This window comes from Crocodylus siamensis, chromosome 5 (genome assembly GCF_052110815.1).
Source record: "Crocodylus siamensis isolate JL-2025a chromosome 5, ASM5211081v1, whole genome shotgun sequence".
In the NCBI taxonomy this organism is placed as follows: domain Eukaryota; kingdom Metazoa; phylum Chordata; order Crocodylia; family Crocodylidae; genus Crocodylus; species Crocodylus siamensis.
Window position 1 is genome coordinate 155,488,614 of NC_143399.1, and position 19,493 is coordinate 155,508,106.

The window sequence follows — 19,493 nt, forward strand, 5'->3', positions numbered from 1 at the left end:
CAGATGGTCTCTAATATTTTTAGATGAAGTAATAAAAGCCAGAGCGGTGACCCAATGTAGTAGAAGGAATTTTGGAAGGTCTGATGTGGTTTAACGGATCTCCTTTTCTAAGCCGCATGGCCTGTCACACAACATGACAGATTTGCTGCATGGATTCAAGAAACGATACTTAAGCTCCTGCATCACTGTAAGCACTTCTGTTCAGAATGGTAGGGATACTCTGGAGCACGAAGTCACTCATTGCTTGAATACCTTATTGAACTGGGGCTTTTATGCTCTTAGCTCTGCTTGGACTATCTATCCCTTCAGTCATTCAAAACACAAATTCTGAAAGACGCTGCAATTTTCACTTGCAGCCACAAGGTGGCTGTAAAAAATCAATGTTTTCCTGCTTACATTTATCAGCTGTTGCTGAGTGTCCATCACCTGTATTTTGCCATTTTGCAGATGGACACCTGTCCCTTATTTGGGACTGTGGTTTAAGAAAAAAAAGAAAACAGATGTTCTTACTGTTAAGATCCATTTGTATTTAAACCATGCATGTTTCTAGCTTTTGGTTTCTCAGTTAACTCCATCCATAACAGAAACCTGTCCCTGCTTCTTGAGCCTTCCCATTTATTTCTGCTTCCCTAAATATCTGCTTGAGAGTAAGATCTGTTAGCTAAGGTGATGTGTACTTTAGCATTGTGCTGCATTTTCTATACATGCTCTCTGTCTCACACAGCTCCAACAGGCATAAAATTAAAAAATATTTCATCTATGGCTATATTTAACACCTCACTATATTTCAGTTCATTTAAAAGAAAGCAGGTTACTGTTTGAATAGTACTTACTTCAGGAAGATCCATTATAAAATCATATGCATTTGCTTCCTTTGTTGCCTTCTCAATTTCTTCATCAGTTACATCCTCTCGCCCATACCTTATATTGTTTCTAATAGTTGTCCCAAATAAAACTGGCTCCTGACTGACCACACCGATGCATTCTCGGAAGTATCTCAGATTAAGAGATCTGATATCATGTCCATCTATTTTGATCTAAAAAAAAGAAACACCACCATCCATGAGAATGTTCATAAAGATTCAAGGATGAAATATATACACAAACATCTAAGGCAAAATCTGTATCTTCTCAGGGCAGATTCAAGTCCAGTGACAACAATAATGGTTTATTTTGATTTCAGCAAAGAAATGTTCCTTGGCCAAACGTTTCTATATGTTAAATAATGGTTTGCCTCAGCTGTACTCTACTTCCACAGTAGGGCGAAAGCTAAGTAGACAAAGGAATGGGTGCTCAGTCTAAATTCTACTATACATGGTGTTGGCTAGAAATATATTGTTCATGCTTTTAACAGTTGGAAGCAGCTGAAGCAGTCACAAAATGGGAGGAATTGGTGGGGAAACTAGTAGTGGATGGCAACTTGGGCACCAGTGACCACAAGATAATTGAGTTCAGGATCCTAAGGAAAGGAAGAATGGAGAGCAGCAGAGTAAGGACCCTGGGCTTCAGAAAAGCAGACTTGAATTTGCCCAGGGAACTCATGGGCAGGACTGATTGGGAAGCCAGTCTCAGGGGGAAAGGAGTACAGGAGAGCTGGCCATACTTTATAGAAGCCTTACTGAGTGTGTAGGAACAAACCATCCTGATGTGCAGGAAGATTAGCAAGTATGGCAGAAGACCAGCTTAGCTTAGCAGGGAACTTTTTAGTAAACTAAATCACAAAATGGAAGCTTATAAGAAATGGAAATATGGACAAACAACTAGGGAAGAGTATAAGAGCATTGCTTGGGCATTCAGGGATGAAACCAGCAAGACCAAAGTGCAATTGAAGTCCCATTTGGCAAGGGATGTGAAGAGTAACAAGTATGTCGGTAGCAAGAGGAGAATCAGGGAAAGTGTGGATCCATTAGTGAATGGGGGAGGCAACCTAGTGACAGAGGATGCAGAATAGGCTGAAGTTCCCAATGCCTTTTTCACCTCTGTCTTCACAGGCAAGGTCAGCTCCCAGACTACTGCACCGTGCAGCAGTTTGTGGAGGAGGTGAGTGGCCCTCAGTGCTGAAAGAACAGGTTAGGAACCACTTTAAAAAGCTGGAAATGAACAAGTCTATGGGGCTGGATGAGATGCAACTGAGAGTGTTGCGGGAGTTGGCTGATTTGATTTGAGAGCCATTGGACATAATCTTTGAAAAATCATGGTGAACAGGAGAGGTCTGGGATGATTTGAAAAGGGCAAACATAGTGCTCATATTTAAGAAAGGGAAAAAGGAGGATCCAGGGAACTACAAACCAGTCAGCCTCATCTCAGTCCCTAGAAAAATCATGGAGCAGATCCTCAAGGAATCCATTTCTAAGCACTTGGAGGCAGAAAAGGTGATTAGGAACAGTCAGCATGGATTCAGCAAGGACAAGTCATGTCTGGCCAACCAGATTGCCTTCTATGACAAAGAGACTGGCTCTGTGGATGTGGGGAGACTTGTGGATGTGGTGTACCTTGATTTTAGCAAGGCTTTTAATATGGGCTCCCACAACAGTCTCACAGGCAAGCTAAAGAAGAACAAGCTGGATGAATGGACTGTAAGGTGGATAGAAAACTGGCTGGAGCTCAGAAGGTAGTAATCAATGGCTCAATGTCTAGTTGGCAGCTGTATCAAGTGTGGTGCCTCAGGGGGTGGTCCTGGGCCAGTTTTATTCAATGTCTTCATCAGTGACCCAGAAGATGGCATAGAATGCATCCCCAGCAAGTCTGAAGATGACACCAAGCTGGAGAGGAGTAGTAGATATGCTGGAGGGTAGGGATAGGATTTAGAGTGACCTAGCAAATTGGAGGATTGGGTCAAAAGAAATCTCACGAGGTTGAACAAGGATAAGTGCAAAGTCCTGCACTTAGGGCAGAACAATCCCATGCACCAGTGCAGCTTGGGGGCTGACTGGCTGGGCAGCAGCTCTGCAGAAAAGGACCTGCGGGTTACAGTGGACAATAAGCTGAATATAAGCCAGCAGTGTGCCCTCTATTCAGTGTTGGTGAGGCCGCATCTGGAGTACTATGTTCAGTTTTGCACTCCCCTTCCTCCCCACCACTACAGAAAGGATATGGAGATATTGGAGAGAGAGAGTCCAGTGGAGGGAAACAAAAATAGTGAGGGGGCTGTGGGACATGACTTATGAGGGAACTGGGCTTATTTAGTCTAGAGACAAGGAGGCAGAGGGGACTTAAGAGTAGCCTTCAACTACCTGAAGGGTGGTTCAAAAGAGGATGGAGCTAGATTTCTCTGTGGTGGCAGATGACAGAACAAGGAGCAATGGTCTCAAGTTGCAGCAAGGGAAGTTGAGGTTACATATTAGGCAGACTTTTCTCACTAGGAGGGTAGTAAAACACTGGAATAGGTTACCCAGAGAAGTGGTAGAATCTCCATCCTTGGAGGTTTTCAAGACCCGGCTTCAAGATCCAGTTGGGGATGGTCCTGCTTTGAGCAGGGGGCTAGACTACATGACCTTCTGCATTCCCTTCCAACCCTAACCAGCTCCAGCGTTTATTCATGTGCAGCACGTGGAGCCCAGCTGAAGCAGCCCTGGCTGGCAGGAAGCCCTGGGGGTCAGCCTGCCAGCCTGGGGCCGTTCTAACCAGGCTCAATGTGCTGTGGAGGGGCTGGCCAGGACACAAAGGTGCTAGCCGGTAGGCAGCCTCCCACACTGAAGTACCCTCATGCCCCAGCCAGCCAGGTCAGCAACTACATGTGTTCTGCAGTGCATGAAAAGCTGCATCAGGCTAGTATAGCTGTATTTACAAGTACTACCCTGCTGGCTGTGGAGTTTAGTTTCCTGTGCCCTAATAGGGGCATGTGTGTAGATGCTTAGACATATACTGTGGAGCTAATTAGTCAGCTCTGCTGTAAATGTCTTGTGTAGACTCACCCATTGCTTTGAATTGTAAATCCAGAAAAAGGCTCCCAAAAGAAGTAGGATGCACAAGTGCAAGACACCGAAGAAATGTATGTTGTTAGGGATTTTTATAGTAAACTCCAACATCTGCAGCCAATTCTCATGTAAAGAACAAGGGTCCTTTTAAGAGATGAAGCAGCCTGCTCTTTAAATAACTGTGATAGCCATAGAATTATGGAAATTGGCAGGGAACACAAGGACCATCTAATACAATCCACTGGGTTTATGCAGCTTCAAAGTAAACCCGTGGTTGTGGGTTTGTAAAATTCAGATAAATCACTGTATAAAAACAAGGCTTCTAATTCTTCGATCTAAAAGGAACATTAGCCAATAGTCCTGAAATCTTGTGTATTATACCTTCTTTACTGGTACAATACCAGGAAGATTGTGTTCATCTATTCTGCTAAGATTTACTTGTTAATGAATGTACTTGGTGTTTCCTGTGTAATGTTTTAAAATGGGTGTACTCACCACTCCCTCTTGTGGATCATAAAACCTCTGCAGCAACTGAACTGTTGTGCTCTTCCCACATCCACTGCTCCCAACCAATGCCACTGTTTGTCCAGCACCAATTTTCAGACTGAGGCCTTTCAAAATCTTGAGGAAATTGATTAAAATAAAATGAACACGGAACAGCACTGCATTCAATAAAAGAGCCTGTCATTCAATTACACTAGTTTTATCTTTGCCGTTTTTTCAAAACTCAGTCATTCCATCTGCAGATTCAGACCCTTATTGTCTAATGCCTCAGACACTGGAAGACCTCAGACCTATCCTTCCCAGCACTCCTCTTTCACTCTACTTTTTCCAGTATTCTTCTGAGAAAACTCATCTAAGGCCAGTATTATGATTCTGGCCCTCTTGAAGATCCTCCATTGACTCATTTTTGCCTCATAATCCTTGTCCACACTTTCAGGACTTTACAAATATGATCCTTCCAGTTACTTTGTTCTTGTTCCTTTTGGGCTAGGCACTCTTTTCCTAACCTGCCTCAAACAGTTTTCTGAGTGCTCCCTTTGTACATTCCCTAATAGTTTTACTTTTATACCTTTTCCTTACACAAAGAACTTGGGTTAACTTCCTGTCCCCAATCTTATGTTGCTTCTCCACCTTTAAGAAAACGGTTTCATCACACTACACAAATGACATGCAGGTTTATCACAATGACTGCAGCATAATACAGAGGAGACGTTTCTATTACCTGGATATCTGGTCTTGAAGGATAACTGAACCGGACATTGTCAAATTCCAATGTTCCTTTTATGTGACTGAGTTTGTGTCCATCTGAAGAAAAACTGTCTATAGAAGGATTCTAACAAAGGGAAAAAATGAAAGTTTAGGCAAAGTTTTTAAAATGCAGAGTTATACATGGAGACATCCTTTGCAGGAAATATATTCGCTCTACAGTTCAGAAACAAACAAAACAAAATGAGCAAAAAATACTAAAATGGACACAGAAATATAAAGTATGTTTATAATTTGTGCTCTGAGGCTGGCTGGTATAATTACCTTTCATTATAATCTCTATTGCTTATAATTCTATTCTAAAAGATTGAATATCATATTTAATTCTAAACCGATTTGTGTTGTTTTCTATCTGACAAACACTCCTTTTCTTCACCTTTAATTTTAATAGAAATTAACTTGGTTTTAATAGAGATTTTTTTTTTGCTTATCTCTCCCTTATATTTCTATGGACATCATCAGTGACAATACACAGGATTATAGCCCAGTTGTGAAAACAGAATTCATACCTCATCAATGATCTTGAAAACTTTAAAGGCTGCTCCTCTAGCAATAGCAAAGGTTTCAAAGTGAGGTGATGCTAACCCAATGCAATAACTGCTATAAGTTACACAGAAGAAAACCTAAACGAGAAGAAAGATAAAAATACTACTGAAAGTAAAAGAGATCAAAATTTAAAAGGCAGGTCCTACAGTCCCTATTCAGGCTGCTCCCCCGTTCATATTCATAGATGCTTTGCCAGAATAAAGTCAGCAGAATTGGGCCAAGTACATGTGGATGACTCAGGGCATTACTAAAGTATAAAAAGAATTAAATCTAATCCTTAGAATACCAGCACACTACCTTATGAGCCACAGCTATAATAACTGACAGGGTTGTTCAATTTATACATATACATATACATATAGAACAATCTTCTTGATTTCTATAGCTGTGGCTTGTAAGGTATTGTGCTGGTATTCTAAGGCTTAGATTTAATTTAATTTATATACAATTTCTAGAGGTGGGACATAGGGGAAACAGATCCCATTTGTTTTCCATTCTATTGGGTTCTGTTGTTAACAGCAAATATAACATGAGGTTCATTCCTTATTACAGTTAGCCTCTATTGCTGCTAAGCCCCTGGCAGATGTGCAATTAGAAGCGTGATGGGATCTGATGCCCAATCCCAACAACTACACTTCCTGCCATGCATGGTAGGAGTAGCAATTGAGGGACTGAACATCAGATTCATCATGTCATATTACCAATTCAGGCGGAGCTCAGGACTGTGATCCTACTGCACTGGCAGTCTTTATTCTTGTGGCTGGGAGCCCCATCAGCTGATCAGAGCTGAAAAAGTCCAATGAGCTGATGGAGCTCCCAGGTGTGGGAGCACATGGTGCCCCTGGTGGCTGAGACCTCCAATCACTGAAGGGGCTCCCAGCCATAGGAGTGCATTGTGCCCTGCCCTGGGGATGGGAGGTCTGTTAGTGACTGGTGCTCTCAGCTTCAGGGTGTGGGGAGGGGCGAGGAGGGCACCCCGTGCTTCAGTGGCTAGGAGCTCTGTCAGCTGATCAGGGCTCCCAGATTCTGGAGCATACGGGAGCGTGCTCCAGAGACTGGGAGCACTGGCCACATATTCAATTAAAGGTGTGGTAGGAACCAGTGACAAAGTTATTACACATATTTTGTGTAATAATTTTTTCACTTATTCCTAGTTATATCACGCCATTAATTGAATGAATGCATGGCTAGGTCATTAGTTAAGATGTGATTAACTAGCTAATCACATTTTAAGTGTAATGTGTGTCAGGGGTTTCATAGAATGTGTTTGTTTCATAGAAAACTCACAAAATCCTGTGCTCTGTGAAAGTACAATATATTTTTTTAGCTGACTACATTGTGAAGATTATTACTTCATGTTTTGTGGCAAGTAATAAGTAGAGCTTCAGTTATCCAAGCAATAAAAAGGCCTAGAGATTCAAAACTTTCAGCTTTATTCTATTGGCTATAGTGAAAATTAATGGAAACAAGATGTGACGTGTACATATCTAGTAACACTAAATTATAAATTCAATAGGATAACAGTGAAACTAATAATGTGTGATATATAATCTATTTGACAAATGCCATCTCCTCTTCTGTTTGAGGAATGTCCAGTAGCAGATTACGACTCCCTCTGATTTATTAGTTATTTAAAACTATCTGATGAAATTTTCCACCAATTTCATTTATTGTTGATTTATGCAATCAGTGAAGTCATATACTACTCTATCAGCTCTCTGAATGGTGAATTAAACTCTTACAATCTCTCTAGAAAGTTATTTTAATATTTAATATATACTCATATTTAAATGTTAAATATATTTAAATATATATTTAATATTTGATTTTCATGCAAGATTTTGCTAGTAAAACTTGCACTGTATGAATGTTCATAGAAAGCAAACATGAGTACAAATATGATTGAGATGAATTACTATACAAATTCAAACTACAATTTAAATTTGCCTCATGATTTGCTTTGCTGAATTACATAAGCATACTATGTAAGGATGCAAGCATTTTTGTGATATCATCCACAAAAATCCATGCTTCATGTATCATGACCCTCCACAGCTACAACATCACTCTAACACATAAGAATATTAATAATTTCAGCTATGTGTACCTAAATACAACACAAGGTGGCTTTAGATTATCTATATTTTACTGCACCACTGATTCAGATGAGTGGTGGAGCTTCATAATTGAATTTTTGCAAATATACTGAAGGTTTTCTTCTAACCACAATATCTAATATGCTGCACACAATTTCACAGTCACAGTATCAAGGCATTTCGTTTTTTTCAAGCTTAGGTTTTAGGGAACCCAAATCAATTCCAAAGGAAATCAGGGAAAGGACACTGCTCCTCAGAATGCATAGGTTCTCCATGCCTGCGGTTACCATTCTCCCTGCTATAGCCAATATGCTATACACACAACACAACCTTGTAACGAAGTTAGTTTTGAAAAGATGCTTATGTCAAAATACATTACTTACTGCAAGAACAGACCCAATGGTATATTCAGAATTGTCTTCAAGGATCAGGGTAGTTCCATACCAAAAAGCAAGCCCATAACATCCATTTATAATTAGGTACACAAAACCCAGGGACAACTTAGAAGCAATAGCCTTTTTTATACCAATGTTTTTTGCTTCTCCCAGCCTACTCGTATACCTACAGAAAAGAAATAATGACATTTAAGATACTGTGGTCTTAAGTGCTCCATTAAAAAGCTGTTACTTAAAGGAGTCACACCTTTTTATTTCCTTCTCTTGTCCTCCAAAGGCTACAACAGTTTGCACTGATGATAGGACTTCTTCTGCTATTGCACCTGCTTTGGAATAGGCTGTTAGCTCCTTACTGGTTAATGTGATGATCATCTACAATCAACAGAAGCAGAAAGAAGTAAACTTCAGAACCAAATCTAGAGTACCTTCTTACCTCATTATATTTCTGTGAGCACAGAACTACCAGGTATGTAGTGATCTTTTGATCTACGGGTCACTGTTCAGTACTACCTCAAAGTCTCAGGTTTGCAATACAGCCACATAGTACTTACTGTTAGAAGTCCTATGTGTGTGATACTTATCTGAACTGGGTTTTCAGGGAGCAATTAAAATTTTGTGCTGCTATGGAAGCATATGGATCAGGTGTCTCTCCATGGCTAACAACCTCCTGAAACCAACCTAGACTTGATGAGTCTAAGGTAGGGGTGTCTAATCTTTTTGAATGTGGGGCCAGATCTGAACTTTTTATCACCCAGTGGGCTGGCAAGCCATATTCAAACACCTCACATGAAGTGGTATCACATTACCCCCTGAAACAAAAGTACAGTGTTTACTTTTGTTTCCCGTCGCAGCACCTCGGGCCTCAGAAAACAGCTTGGAGGGCCTCATGGCAGCCCGCGGGCCATATGTTGGACAAGCCTGGTCTAAAGTCTATGCCAGCTTAGGATATTCATGGAGCTAATGTGGTTAAGGCACGCTAGTTTTTATAGCCAATGGCCTCCAAGAGAGAGATTTCTCCAGCCTGAATAATCAGGAGCACTTTTAAAGCTGGATTACCTGGGGTTGTGCTTGAATGAGAATCCAGAATAAGGCTCAGACTCACCCTGCAGGATGCCTTAACCATCAACCATGGTGCCCCAGAAATGGGAAAAGTGTAGGGGTGTTATTTCAAGGTCTGTCCTGAGTCTCCAAGTGAGACTCCAAGGCACAGGGAGTCTCTCCTGTTTTGAGACCCTTTAACTGCACTTAAAATGCTAGCTACCAAGTATGTAAGCAGTAAAGCATGTGCTAAATATCACTGTAGTGTAGCAAAGATAGGACTGTTCCACTGAGGAGTATCTTCAGATTGTATTACCTAACATGTGTTAAACTAATGTCCAACTGCTCCACAAAGATAATGTGATCAGGAGACTTTGGTACAGTGAGGGGGCTGAGAATAAAATAGCTGACTGTTGGTCCCAGCTTTCCAACCACACCAATCTTTAACGGTTCTGATGCTTAGGATATGCTTTATTCAGATCGTGGTAAGCATTACTGTGATGCTGCTCAGAAAACATTCTAATTTATAGTAATGCTTACTACGATCAAAATAAAATGCACCTTAAGCGTAATGTGTGACAAGGGAATGTTATTGTAAAACCTGGAAATCTGGGTCTTCAGAAAGGTGCAGTGAAAAAGTGGTCTGAGAAATATGGCAGAATCCAGACCAATTTTTAGTCACTATTGCTTTTTTCTCTTAACTTTATTGATAGATTTTCAGATGTATAAAGACAAGGATAAACTCATGAAAGCATGTGTTTGGGTAGATCACCACCTGAAAGTACAGGTGCACTATGGTGCAGATTGCAAATTGTTTCAAATAGGGACTGACTTTGTACATGTAAAGCTACTAGCAGTAAATGGTCCTATACTTCACTGGAGCCTCTACATGCTACTGTAAACTAGGCCTGTGCGAAGCAGAAAGTATTCATTTTGGATTTGGATTCAGTGATTTGGAGGGACAGTGATTCAATCTGGTGATTCAATCACTGTCCTGATTCGATTAGACTAAATACAAATCTGAAGATATTCAGTGTTGAATCTTATTTTGGCCATAGACTATATAGGCAGGCAGTGCTAGTGGAAGCAGGTGGGGGAACAACTGGATGAGACCCAGCTTGAGCTGGCAGCCCCGGGAGAAGCTGCGGCTCATCTGGCTGCTCCCCTGGCTGCCCTCCCACTGGGGTGAGGCAGGCAGTGCTGGCAGCCCCAGGAGAAGCTGCAGAGGCTCGGGGGAATGATCAGGGAGCTGCGGGGGAAGCTGGGGGGAAGCCCCCCCAGTTGAACCAGGAGTTGTGGGGAAGCACCTGTTCATCTCCCTAGCCCCTGATCATTCCCTCTAGTTCCCCAGTCGTTCTCCAAAGGCCCCGTGGCTTCTCTTGGGGCTGCTGGCTCAAGCTATGGCTCATCGACCTGTTCCCAGCTGCCTCCCCGGGGGAGGAATTATCGGGGAGCTGAGGGATTGAACTGGGAGCTGGGGGGTAGCCCCAGTTCATTCCCCCCCAGATCCTGGTTTGATTTTCCAGCTTCTGGTTCGATTCCCCAGCTCCTCGATAATTCTCCCCACGGCTTCTCCCAGGGCTGCCAGCACTGCCTGCCTTGCTCCAGCTGGTGGGGAGAGGGGCAGCTGGGGGAGCAGGTGGATAAGCTGCAGCTTGACCCAGCAGCCCCAGGAGAAGCTGCAGGGGCCGGGAGGAATGATCAGAGAGCTGGGGGAATGAACAGAGGCTTCCCTGCAGCTCCCAGTTTGATTCCTCAGCTGCCAATCATTCCCCCCAGCTCCTTGATTATTCTCTCCAGTTCTCCAATCATTTTCCCCAGCCCCTTCGGCTTCTCCCGGGGCTGCCAGCACTGCTTGCCTCACCCTGGAAGGTGGGGGGCAGCTGGGCTGGGGGAGCAGCCAGATGAGCCACAGCTTCTCCCGGGGCTGCTCGCTCAAGCTGGGGCTCATCTGGCTGCTCCCCAGCTGCTCCCACCAGCACTGCCTAGTGCCTGCCTGTACTCTGGAGGTATAGGCATGTTTGGTTAATGTAAGGTTGACTGGCAGATGGGAAAACAACTTCCATAAAATTGCCCCTCCCCAAGAAATGTACTGATTTTTAAAATCCAGCCTACCTTAGAACAAAATGCTGCTGATAAGACTACCAGAGGGCTAGTAGACAGGATCACAAGTGTTAGCTTCCATCCAATCACAAAACCAATCACTATGCCTACTATAAAAGTTGTCATGTTCTGAATCAGCTGAGCGATCTTGTCTCCAATGCCATCATTGATTTTATTGATGTCTCTAAGAAAAAGAACCCAATTGTTTTAGCTGACATTGATTTGAGATGATTTCAAAATACTGCTTACTTCCTGGAACAATATTTATTTAAAATACCCCTCAGGATTCCTGTTTTGAACAGTTACATTACCCCTTATCCTACAAATTATTTCACATGGTAGCTTTAGGCACAAGTTACCCAATTCATTTCAGTGGGACTACTCACATACTTAAGTACATGAGTAAGTGTTCACAGGATAAGGGCCTAAGTTCAGGAGAGATCTATTAATTTTATTACCAAGTTACAGTTTAGAGTGTGATATACCTGGCTTAAAATCATAATACCTCTGATGAAATCAATACAAGTGAGATCAGAATCAGGTCTCAGTGCTACTATCTGTTGGCCAAACTCAGGTCGATTTCAGTGCTTTGCAGAAGCTGATGTCACTGCCACTGTCAAGGGTGATGTAATCTATTTATCTACAATAGCTGTGACTTTATCTACAAAGGTTTTTAAGATGGCTTCAGCTCAAATTTCCTAGTTGGTAGAGCTGTAAATTTTGGCATTCAGTGCCATCAGTGTAAATTTAGAGCAACTCAAATAGTGTCAAAGTTTGCTCCAGGTCTCCTAGATGGATCTGGCCTGCAGAATGAAGACAAATTTGAGCAGGGGGCCTAGAGATATGAGCTGCAGCTTGTTTACCATAAAGGTGGATCAATATCCACGTACCAGCTTAGGCGCTGCTACACAAAATTAAAGTAGTACAGTCTAGTACAATCTGTGTGCATCTAAACGTATAATTAGCTCATAGTAAGAAACTCTGGTGCAGTTTGTGCTGGAGTTTATTGCTCCTAGGCACAGCATTTACATGTACACCTGGGAGCATAGCATGTTGAGCCACAGCAGAGCCACTGTGGCTGGCAGGAGGCTTGGGGGAATGGCCTGCTTGCTCAAGGCTGCTCCATCCTGGCTCAACATGCTATGGAGGGTGTGGCCAGGGCATGAAGGTGCTACAGTGCAAGACTAGCCAGCAGGCAGCTCCCATACTTTAGCATCCTTGTGCCGCAGTCAGCCCCGGTCACTAATTACATGTGCGTTTCAGCATACATAACTACTCCACTGTAGGAGAGTACTTTCCCAGACAGTACTATCCTACAGCATAGTTAATTAGTTAACTGGGCCCTAATATGCACACATATATAGCCAGTGATGCTTTACTGCAGAGCTCTGCAGTAAAGTGCACATGTAGATGCACCCTCTGAGTATGCACACAATTTCACAGTCAATGGAAACATTTGAAGACCAGCCGCACAAAGCACCAAAACTCCCTCTCAGAAGGCTGACAAATCCATTAAGAGTATAATTCTGTAAGCTGGTCACTGCACTGAGCTGGGAGGGAGTCCCACTCCCTCATCCCTCACTACTACATGTGTCAGGGGGTTTTTAAAGTCTTCCTCAGGGACATTTTGTGTTGGCTGCAGCCAAGGCTGGGGATTTTGACTGGGGTGTGCCAATGTTCCCGCTGAGACTAAAACCCAGAGGTTCCTGGTTAGAGGGACTTGCCCCTCCACTCAGTGTTAGACTGATTTCCATATTTGGGTCAGGAAGGAATTTATTCCATGGTCAGAGTGGTATATACTGTGGTGGGGTTTGCTTTTCTCTGTAACAGGGGGCACGGCTTTCTTCTGGGATCTCCTCAGTGTATATTAACAACCCTCTATAGAAGCAGGACATTGGCTACAGTGGTCTCCCTGCTTTATTTGTGGCAAGCTAGGGTGTTATATCTTGTGTTGTGTCAGGGTTGACAGTAATTTTACTAAGAGGTTAGATTATGAATTTGTATAGGATGGTTGGGATAGGGATGATCCTGCCTTAGGTAGACTAAGGAGTTCCCTTCCAGTAGTACTGCTTTATGATGCTATGATTCTCTATCATTCAGATTTCTTGACAAGTTTTGTAAAACAAGACCTTAAACAATGACAAATTGGAAACTTCTTACTCAATCAGGCGTGTGTTAAGTTCTCCACTGGTGGTGATGTCAAACCAGCTGATTTCCTGTCTCAGAACTGCATGGAAGAACATTCTTCTTATTTTCTTCGTCTGCCTTGTTGCAGCTAAAACCCAGAATGAAATCTGTAGGTAGCCGAACAGCAGAGCAGCTACTCCAATACCAACATAATATAAAGAAAACCTTAAAGAAAAGAGTATTTTAAGCTGTAGTAACTTGACAGGAAGGAACCTGATTCTCATTAGTAATAAACACAGAATCTAACTTTTGCTTCTGAAAGTTTTGCTACAGAATTCTACATTTCTGTAGCTGTATTAACTTAAATAGGAAGTTGCAGAATTAGAAATCATCCACAGACCGGCTGGTGTAAACCAACAAGGGTCAAGCTTTTTGGCAAGCGTGTACCTTCCCCGAGTGTTCCTCTGAACCTCTTCCCCATGCTGATCTGCTGATCTGCTTTCTGCTCCATGCCCTGTACTCCCCACCTGATGTACTGCTCTGCTTTCTGGTCCCTGCACTATCTACCACCATACAATCTGCTTCCTCTGTAATCTGCCATGTGCCACACAAAGAGGCTGCCTGTGCCACTTGTGACAGTCAAGCCACAGGCTGACCACCCCTAAACCAAGACTATGGATTCTTATCCCATTACCTGGGTTAGCCTTTATAACCCCTAAGTCCCTCAATTAGTTAAGTGCTTTGTTTTTCGACCTTCTGCCCACTTTGGCTCTCCCAGCTGTGCTCCCTAGTTTCTTCTTCTTCCCTAAACTTTGTATTCTAATCACTGCTTTTTATTTAGAAGCTCTGCTTCCTGCAACCCCTTCATAGCATCTGAGAAGTCTGTTGGTACTTATGAAAGCTCATGTATCACTGATTTAATTAGTCCAGAAGATGCAAATCTATGCTGCCTTCTGCCTGACTTCAGACTAATACAGCTAACTACCTCTCTGCTATCTGTTGACAAAGCTTAAATAGCAGCAGGCCCATTGCTGTAGGTGGAGGGAAATTCATGTCAAAACCAAGGCTGATGTAATGTGTTTAACTACAATAGGTGTGTGACCTTACCTGCAAAAAAGGGCTAGTTATGTGAATCTGAAAGACACAGCTGCCACCCCCCTCAATGTCCCCTTCACATCTCCAGCCGTTCATGTATTTGTTACAGATCCTAGACCTCTGGGATGTCTTTCAGTAGTCAAGATGGAAGCCCCAGAAGCAGGAGACTCATTTTTATCAGATTAATTCCACCACCCTCTGCCAGTTCTTTACAATGCACACTGAGAGTCCAAATTTCTCTCTTTGGCAGGAGTTTCTTTCCTTATCTGTACGCAGTACAAAAAAATCTTCATTACTGAAAAACTCTTCTTTGAAAGCCGATGGGCTTAAATGACCATGCCTGATTTCATAATTACACATGAAACTCCTGAAGTCTCCTCCTCAATAGCACCCAAGCCATTTTTTCTTAGTTAAAACTGTTTAGAATTGGCAGAATTATCAATCTGGTGTTCCTCTTGATTTATAATAACATATGTCAGCAGCGAATCAGGTTCATTATATTTCATTCTTTTTATTTTACTCATGAGGTAACACAATTGGGAATTGTGACAAAGGAAAAATATTCAAAGGGATGAAATTCAATAGACAAGTCTATCTATAGATAATAGAGAAGTCTTGATCTCCCAGCACAAGAGGAAATTAAAGAGAAGCTGATGAACAATGACTTCTATCCAACATTTTTAACTATCTAAAGTGACAGTTTACTTATAGTCTATATCTGCTGTACAAGTAATACAGCCGCTAGTTAACTTAATGTTAATAATTACACTGAACTTACACTGTTATTTGCTCTTCAGAGGGCATCTGAGTCTGATTGCAGTGTGATGAACTTGCTGTAAAATTGAAAAGAGGTTTAAAAGTTAATAATTTTCCCTGTCTGCCTTAAGCCTCTTCACTACTGGCTCTCCTACTCCAGGATCTGTATTATGACAATGCACTGTATAATTTTATTAATGTTACAACATCCCACGGAAGGATCTAGAACTTATTTTCAGTGCCTGACATGCAGTTCCTAACACATTAATCACCACTGAAATGGTTGAACTTCATGCTCATTGTGAAGTCATTAACGTTATATGCAAGTGAAATATTGACGTGTATAAAAGAAGTGCATAGCTGAAAATAATCATATAAAAACATACCCTCTTTCTAGCTGTGCTCATCCCTCAGACCGATCTACATGCAACTTCTGGGATAAACCAAGGAGAATTTTTTTTATAGATGCTTTCTTGGCTTGTTTTAAATTTTATAAATATAAAAAAATATGAAATCTAGCCTTTTCGTCCTGCTACAAGGTTTTCTGGAGTGGGAGCTCTCTGAGTTGAGGGGGCAGCAGCGTGGAATATTCTATGCCTAGAGACAGGCCTTTTCCACGTTATTTCTCAGAACTTTCAGCTCAACCAGTATTTTTATGCGCTCTTGCTTCTGTCTGATTAAAACTTCCTCCTGCTTTTTTCAGTGCATCCTTGGGATTTAATAATGCCAGTAATTCTCTAGTCCTCTGTTGAGTCATTCAGAGAAATTAGGTAGATGCCACGTGGTCTTCTAATGTTTCCTGGTGGCAACTGTCAATCCTCCTGGATCATGGTGTATGGATGAGGGCCACCCAGACCTTTGATGCATATACCTGGGCAGGAATTTTTGGAGGAGTGGAGGCTGCCCAGACCTTCCAGCCTCCCTTTAGGCCACTGAGATAGAAGACCAGACTGAGTCCAGATGTTTGATGCCTCTGGGGCTGTAGTTGTATAGTAGGGGTGTGCAAAATGGGCCATATTTGATTCAGATTTGGCCCGAATCAGGGACAGCGATTCGAGTCATTGATTCGGATCACTGTCCCAATTCAATTCAGCTGAATCCAAATCTGAAGATTCAATGCTGATTCAGAGAATCAACAATTTGGACATAGACAAAGCTTTAAATGTTTTTTCTATGTACCTCAAGGTACCAGGTGTGGCTCATAAATGCTGCAATGGTGAGGCGGATGGAACATTCACTGGATGGAGTACTTCCAATCCACTTCTGGGTCTGCTGTGGATTGTGCGGGGTACCCCCTCCACATCCCCCCTAGCTCAGTAATCAGCCACAGGGGGACCCCGGGTGCCCCCCAGACCCAGGAGGCGCCAGTTGATGAGCCAGGGAGCTGGGGGAGGGTCCCCCACATGCTCCCTGGTGGACCCGGAGGTGGACCAGAAGTGCTTCTGGTCCACCTCCAGGTCCACTGCCAAACACGCTGGGGATCTGCACGCACTCCCGTGGGATGCTCCATCTGCCCCAGCATCTCAGCATTCACGAGCCACCTGGTACCTTGAGGCATGTAGAAAAAACATTTAAAACTTTGCCTATGTCCAGATCATCATATCTTTCTGAATCAGTTCAGAGGGTTCTGATTTGATTCAGAGAGATTAAAGGGTCTCCTGATTCGATTTGGATAATCAGTCACCAAATTGAATCAGTGACGGAAGCTTCGCGCATAAGTATACATATAAGTGTTTGGGAGTTAAACCCACGTCTCCGGTGTGGTAAACAAGGATTCTAGCACTGAACCACAGGGGACTCTGGTCTTTTAATGTAAAAACAAACAAACAAAAAAACCAAATAAGGCAATTTTAAAAGGAAAGGGAGCAAAACACTTTCAAGGCCCTTCCAAGTGATCTGGTTCTGAGTGCCATAAAATTAAGTAACTTAATATTAATTATTATTAGAATTAAAATGTGCATTTACAGAACACAAACTGCTGGGTAACCAGCTACTGCTGGAGAAAGTTTCTCCCACATTCTTGGTGTTCCCTGTTAGCAAAGCTCTTAAGAAATTTGTTTCCGCTACAGTGGAGGCGAAAAGCCCACGTGTCTAAAGCTATTCCCCTTCTCCGTTTTCCATCCATCTCTAGACTTTTCCATGTTTCTCTAACAGCACAAGTGCTGTGGGAATGGGGAGATGGTTTTTAGGGTAATGATTCCAATATTAAATTACCAAGTACTTGAATATGAATAAAGAAGGGTACAAGCTGTGGCAGAAGGCCACCTCTGTTTCTCCCCAAAAACTCTGCTCTGTGACAATTTGGTTAGGTTGGGCCCAGCAGAGGGTACACACCTTACGCTATCTCTTTAGGTAACCTGAGCTGGATACATTGCTGAGGAAGGGGGAAAACCTGCTCCCTCTGCCTACGTGACTGGTATCACATACGTGGGTGAGGGGCTTGTGCTCCCTGGGGAGCTAGGAACTGCCAGTCTGCCCAGCAACTAGTGATGCATTTCAAATTGGTTGGCTGACAGCCAACAGGTGCTGGCCTCCATTGGACCAGGTAAATGAGGTCACAAAGGCTATATAAGTTAAGGACTGCCTAGGAGGAGTGGATGGCAGCCATGAGAAAGGCTCAGAGAGAGAGAAGAGCTGAACCATATGAAACTTGCTTTCTCTCTCAAAACTCATGATCAATGAACTGCCTGCCTCCAGAGAGACTCTCCACCTGCCTCTGGATGATACTTGTGAGTAAGCTACCTGAGATCTAATGAGATATATAGCTTGCAGTAACTCTGATGCGTGATCAAAGGCTACCCAGCCAGGGGAGTTTGCTCTATGGGATTTCTCTGATATTGCTCTACCCTGTACCCTAGTCTAACCCTACCCTTTGTAACCAATAAAGTTCTCCTTTTATCTAGTGTGGGAGACTTATTGGGAGTGGGTCTAGATTATGCCTTGGTTTAGCTGTCTAAGGGAGACCATTACTTGTGCTTCTGACTGAGGGAAGCATCCCAAGTTCTTGAAGAAAATCAAGTACCCTTGAGGGCTACTAGGCCTGTTTCCCATGGTGCACAGAGCCAGAATCAAGCCCAGTGGTGGGTAGTGGCAGTGAAACCCCCAGGCTAGTGGGTGTGCTCCAGGAAGGGGGTCAGCCAGATGTGAGGCGCTCCCAGGGAGGCACTCCGAGCCTGGAAGGTGGTTGGGCACAGTGAGGTGGGTGGCTCAACACAGGAGCACCCTCTACTGGCCCGCCACACAAGCCATCAGTAGCATAATGAGTGGCAGGCAACCAGAGAATTAGCCCTGGGCTCCTACTTAGTTGTGCAAGAATAGCAGCTGCCATCATAGGTAGAGGGAGAAAAAATTATTGGGGGTGGGGTGAGGCTGAGCACATGCATGTAAGGTAAGTCTGTGGGGGAAGAGCAGTTCGAGGCCCCAGCAGTGAGGGAGGGAGTGGTGCACAGGCAGGGCAGGGGCTGGGGTGAATGGGGCCCAGGCGAGCCAGGTGGTAGGACAATTAGAGCCTGGACGGCTCATCCAGGGGCACGAGAGGCTCCTGCCATGGTGTGCACCCCAGCGGAGGCCTGGGGGGCACATGCCCTCCGATCTGTGAGTGGGGCAAAGGTGGCTGCCCCTGGGTGATGGGCTTTGCTTCCTGCTGCAGCTGCCCTGAGATCTGTGCAATGCCGTTTGTGTCCCCCCCATCAGGCAAGCAGGGGGTGCAGCACAGGCCAGCGGTGCCAGGCACATGGCGTACTTTTCCTGGGGCTGCTGCAACAGGGAGCAAAGCCCAGCATTCAGCAGCAGTTACCTCTGCCCTGGTCACAGACAGATTGGGGGGTATGTGCCCCCCGGCCTCTGCCAGGGTGCATGCAGTGGCAGGAGCCTCCCCGCATCCCTAGGTGAGTTGTCCGGACTCTGATTGTCCCACCATCTGGCCCAGCCAGGGCCCCACTTACCCCAGCCTGTGCCTGTGCCCCACTCCCTCCCTCACCACCAGGGCCTTGATCTGCCACCCTCAGCCCCTTCCCTTAATAGATTGATACTTGTCTGCCATGCTGCTAACCATCCATATGCTGGGCTGTGATCCTGGCCATGTGTGCACCCCTCCCCACCCCTGCTGCAGCCACCTGGATCCTGTGACTGGGCTGCCTTGCAGCCTTACC

The 19,493-nt window shown here is 43.8% G+C and overlaps 1 protein-coding gene across 1 annotated transcript in view; it reads right to left on the bottom strand.

Moving 5' to 3' along the window:
• The window catches only part of ABCB5 (ATP binding cassette subfamily B member 5), a 90,410-nt gene that overhangs the window by 48,833 nt on the left and 22,084 nt on the right, over positions 1-19,493 (bottom strand). Inside the window, exons 5-13 of the mRNA XM_090046804.1 lie at positions 15,365-15,419; positions 13,525-13,716; positions 11,377-11,548; positions 8,471-8,595; positions 8,212-8,389; positions 5,696-5,809; positions 5,143-5,253; positions 4,413-4,538; positions 834-1,037 (exon numbers count right to left, since the gene is read on the bottom strand). Of these exons, the coding sequence (XP_089902930.1) occupies positions 834-1,037; positions 4,413-4,538; positions 5,143-5,253; positions 5,696-5,809; positions 8,212-8,389; positions 8,471-8,595; positions 11,377-11,548; positions 13,525-13,716; positions 15,365-15,419 (1,277 nt within the window). The remainder of the gene's footprint in view (positions 1-833; positions 1,038-4,412; positions 4,539-5,142; positions 5,254-5,695; positions 5,810-8,211; positions 8,390-8,470; positions 8,596-11,376; positions 11,549-13,524; positions 13,717-15,364; positions 15,420-19,493) is intronic.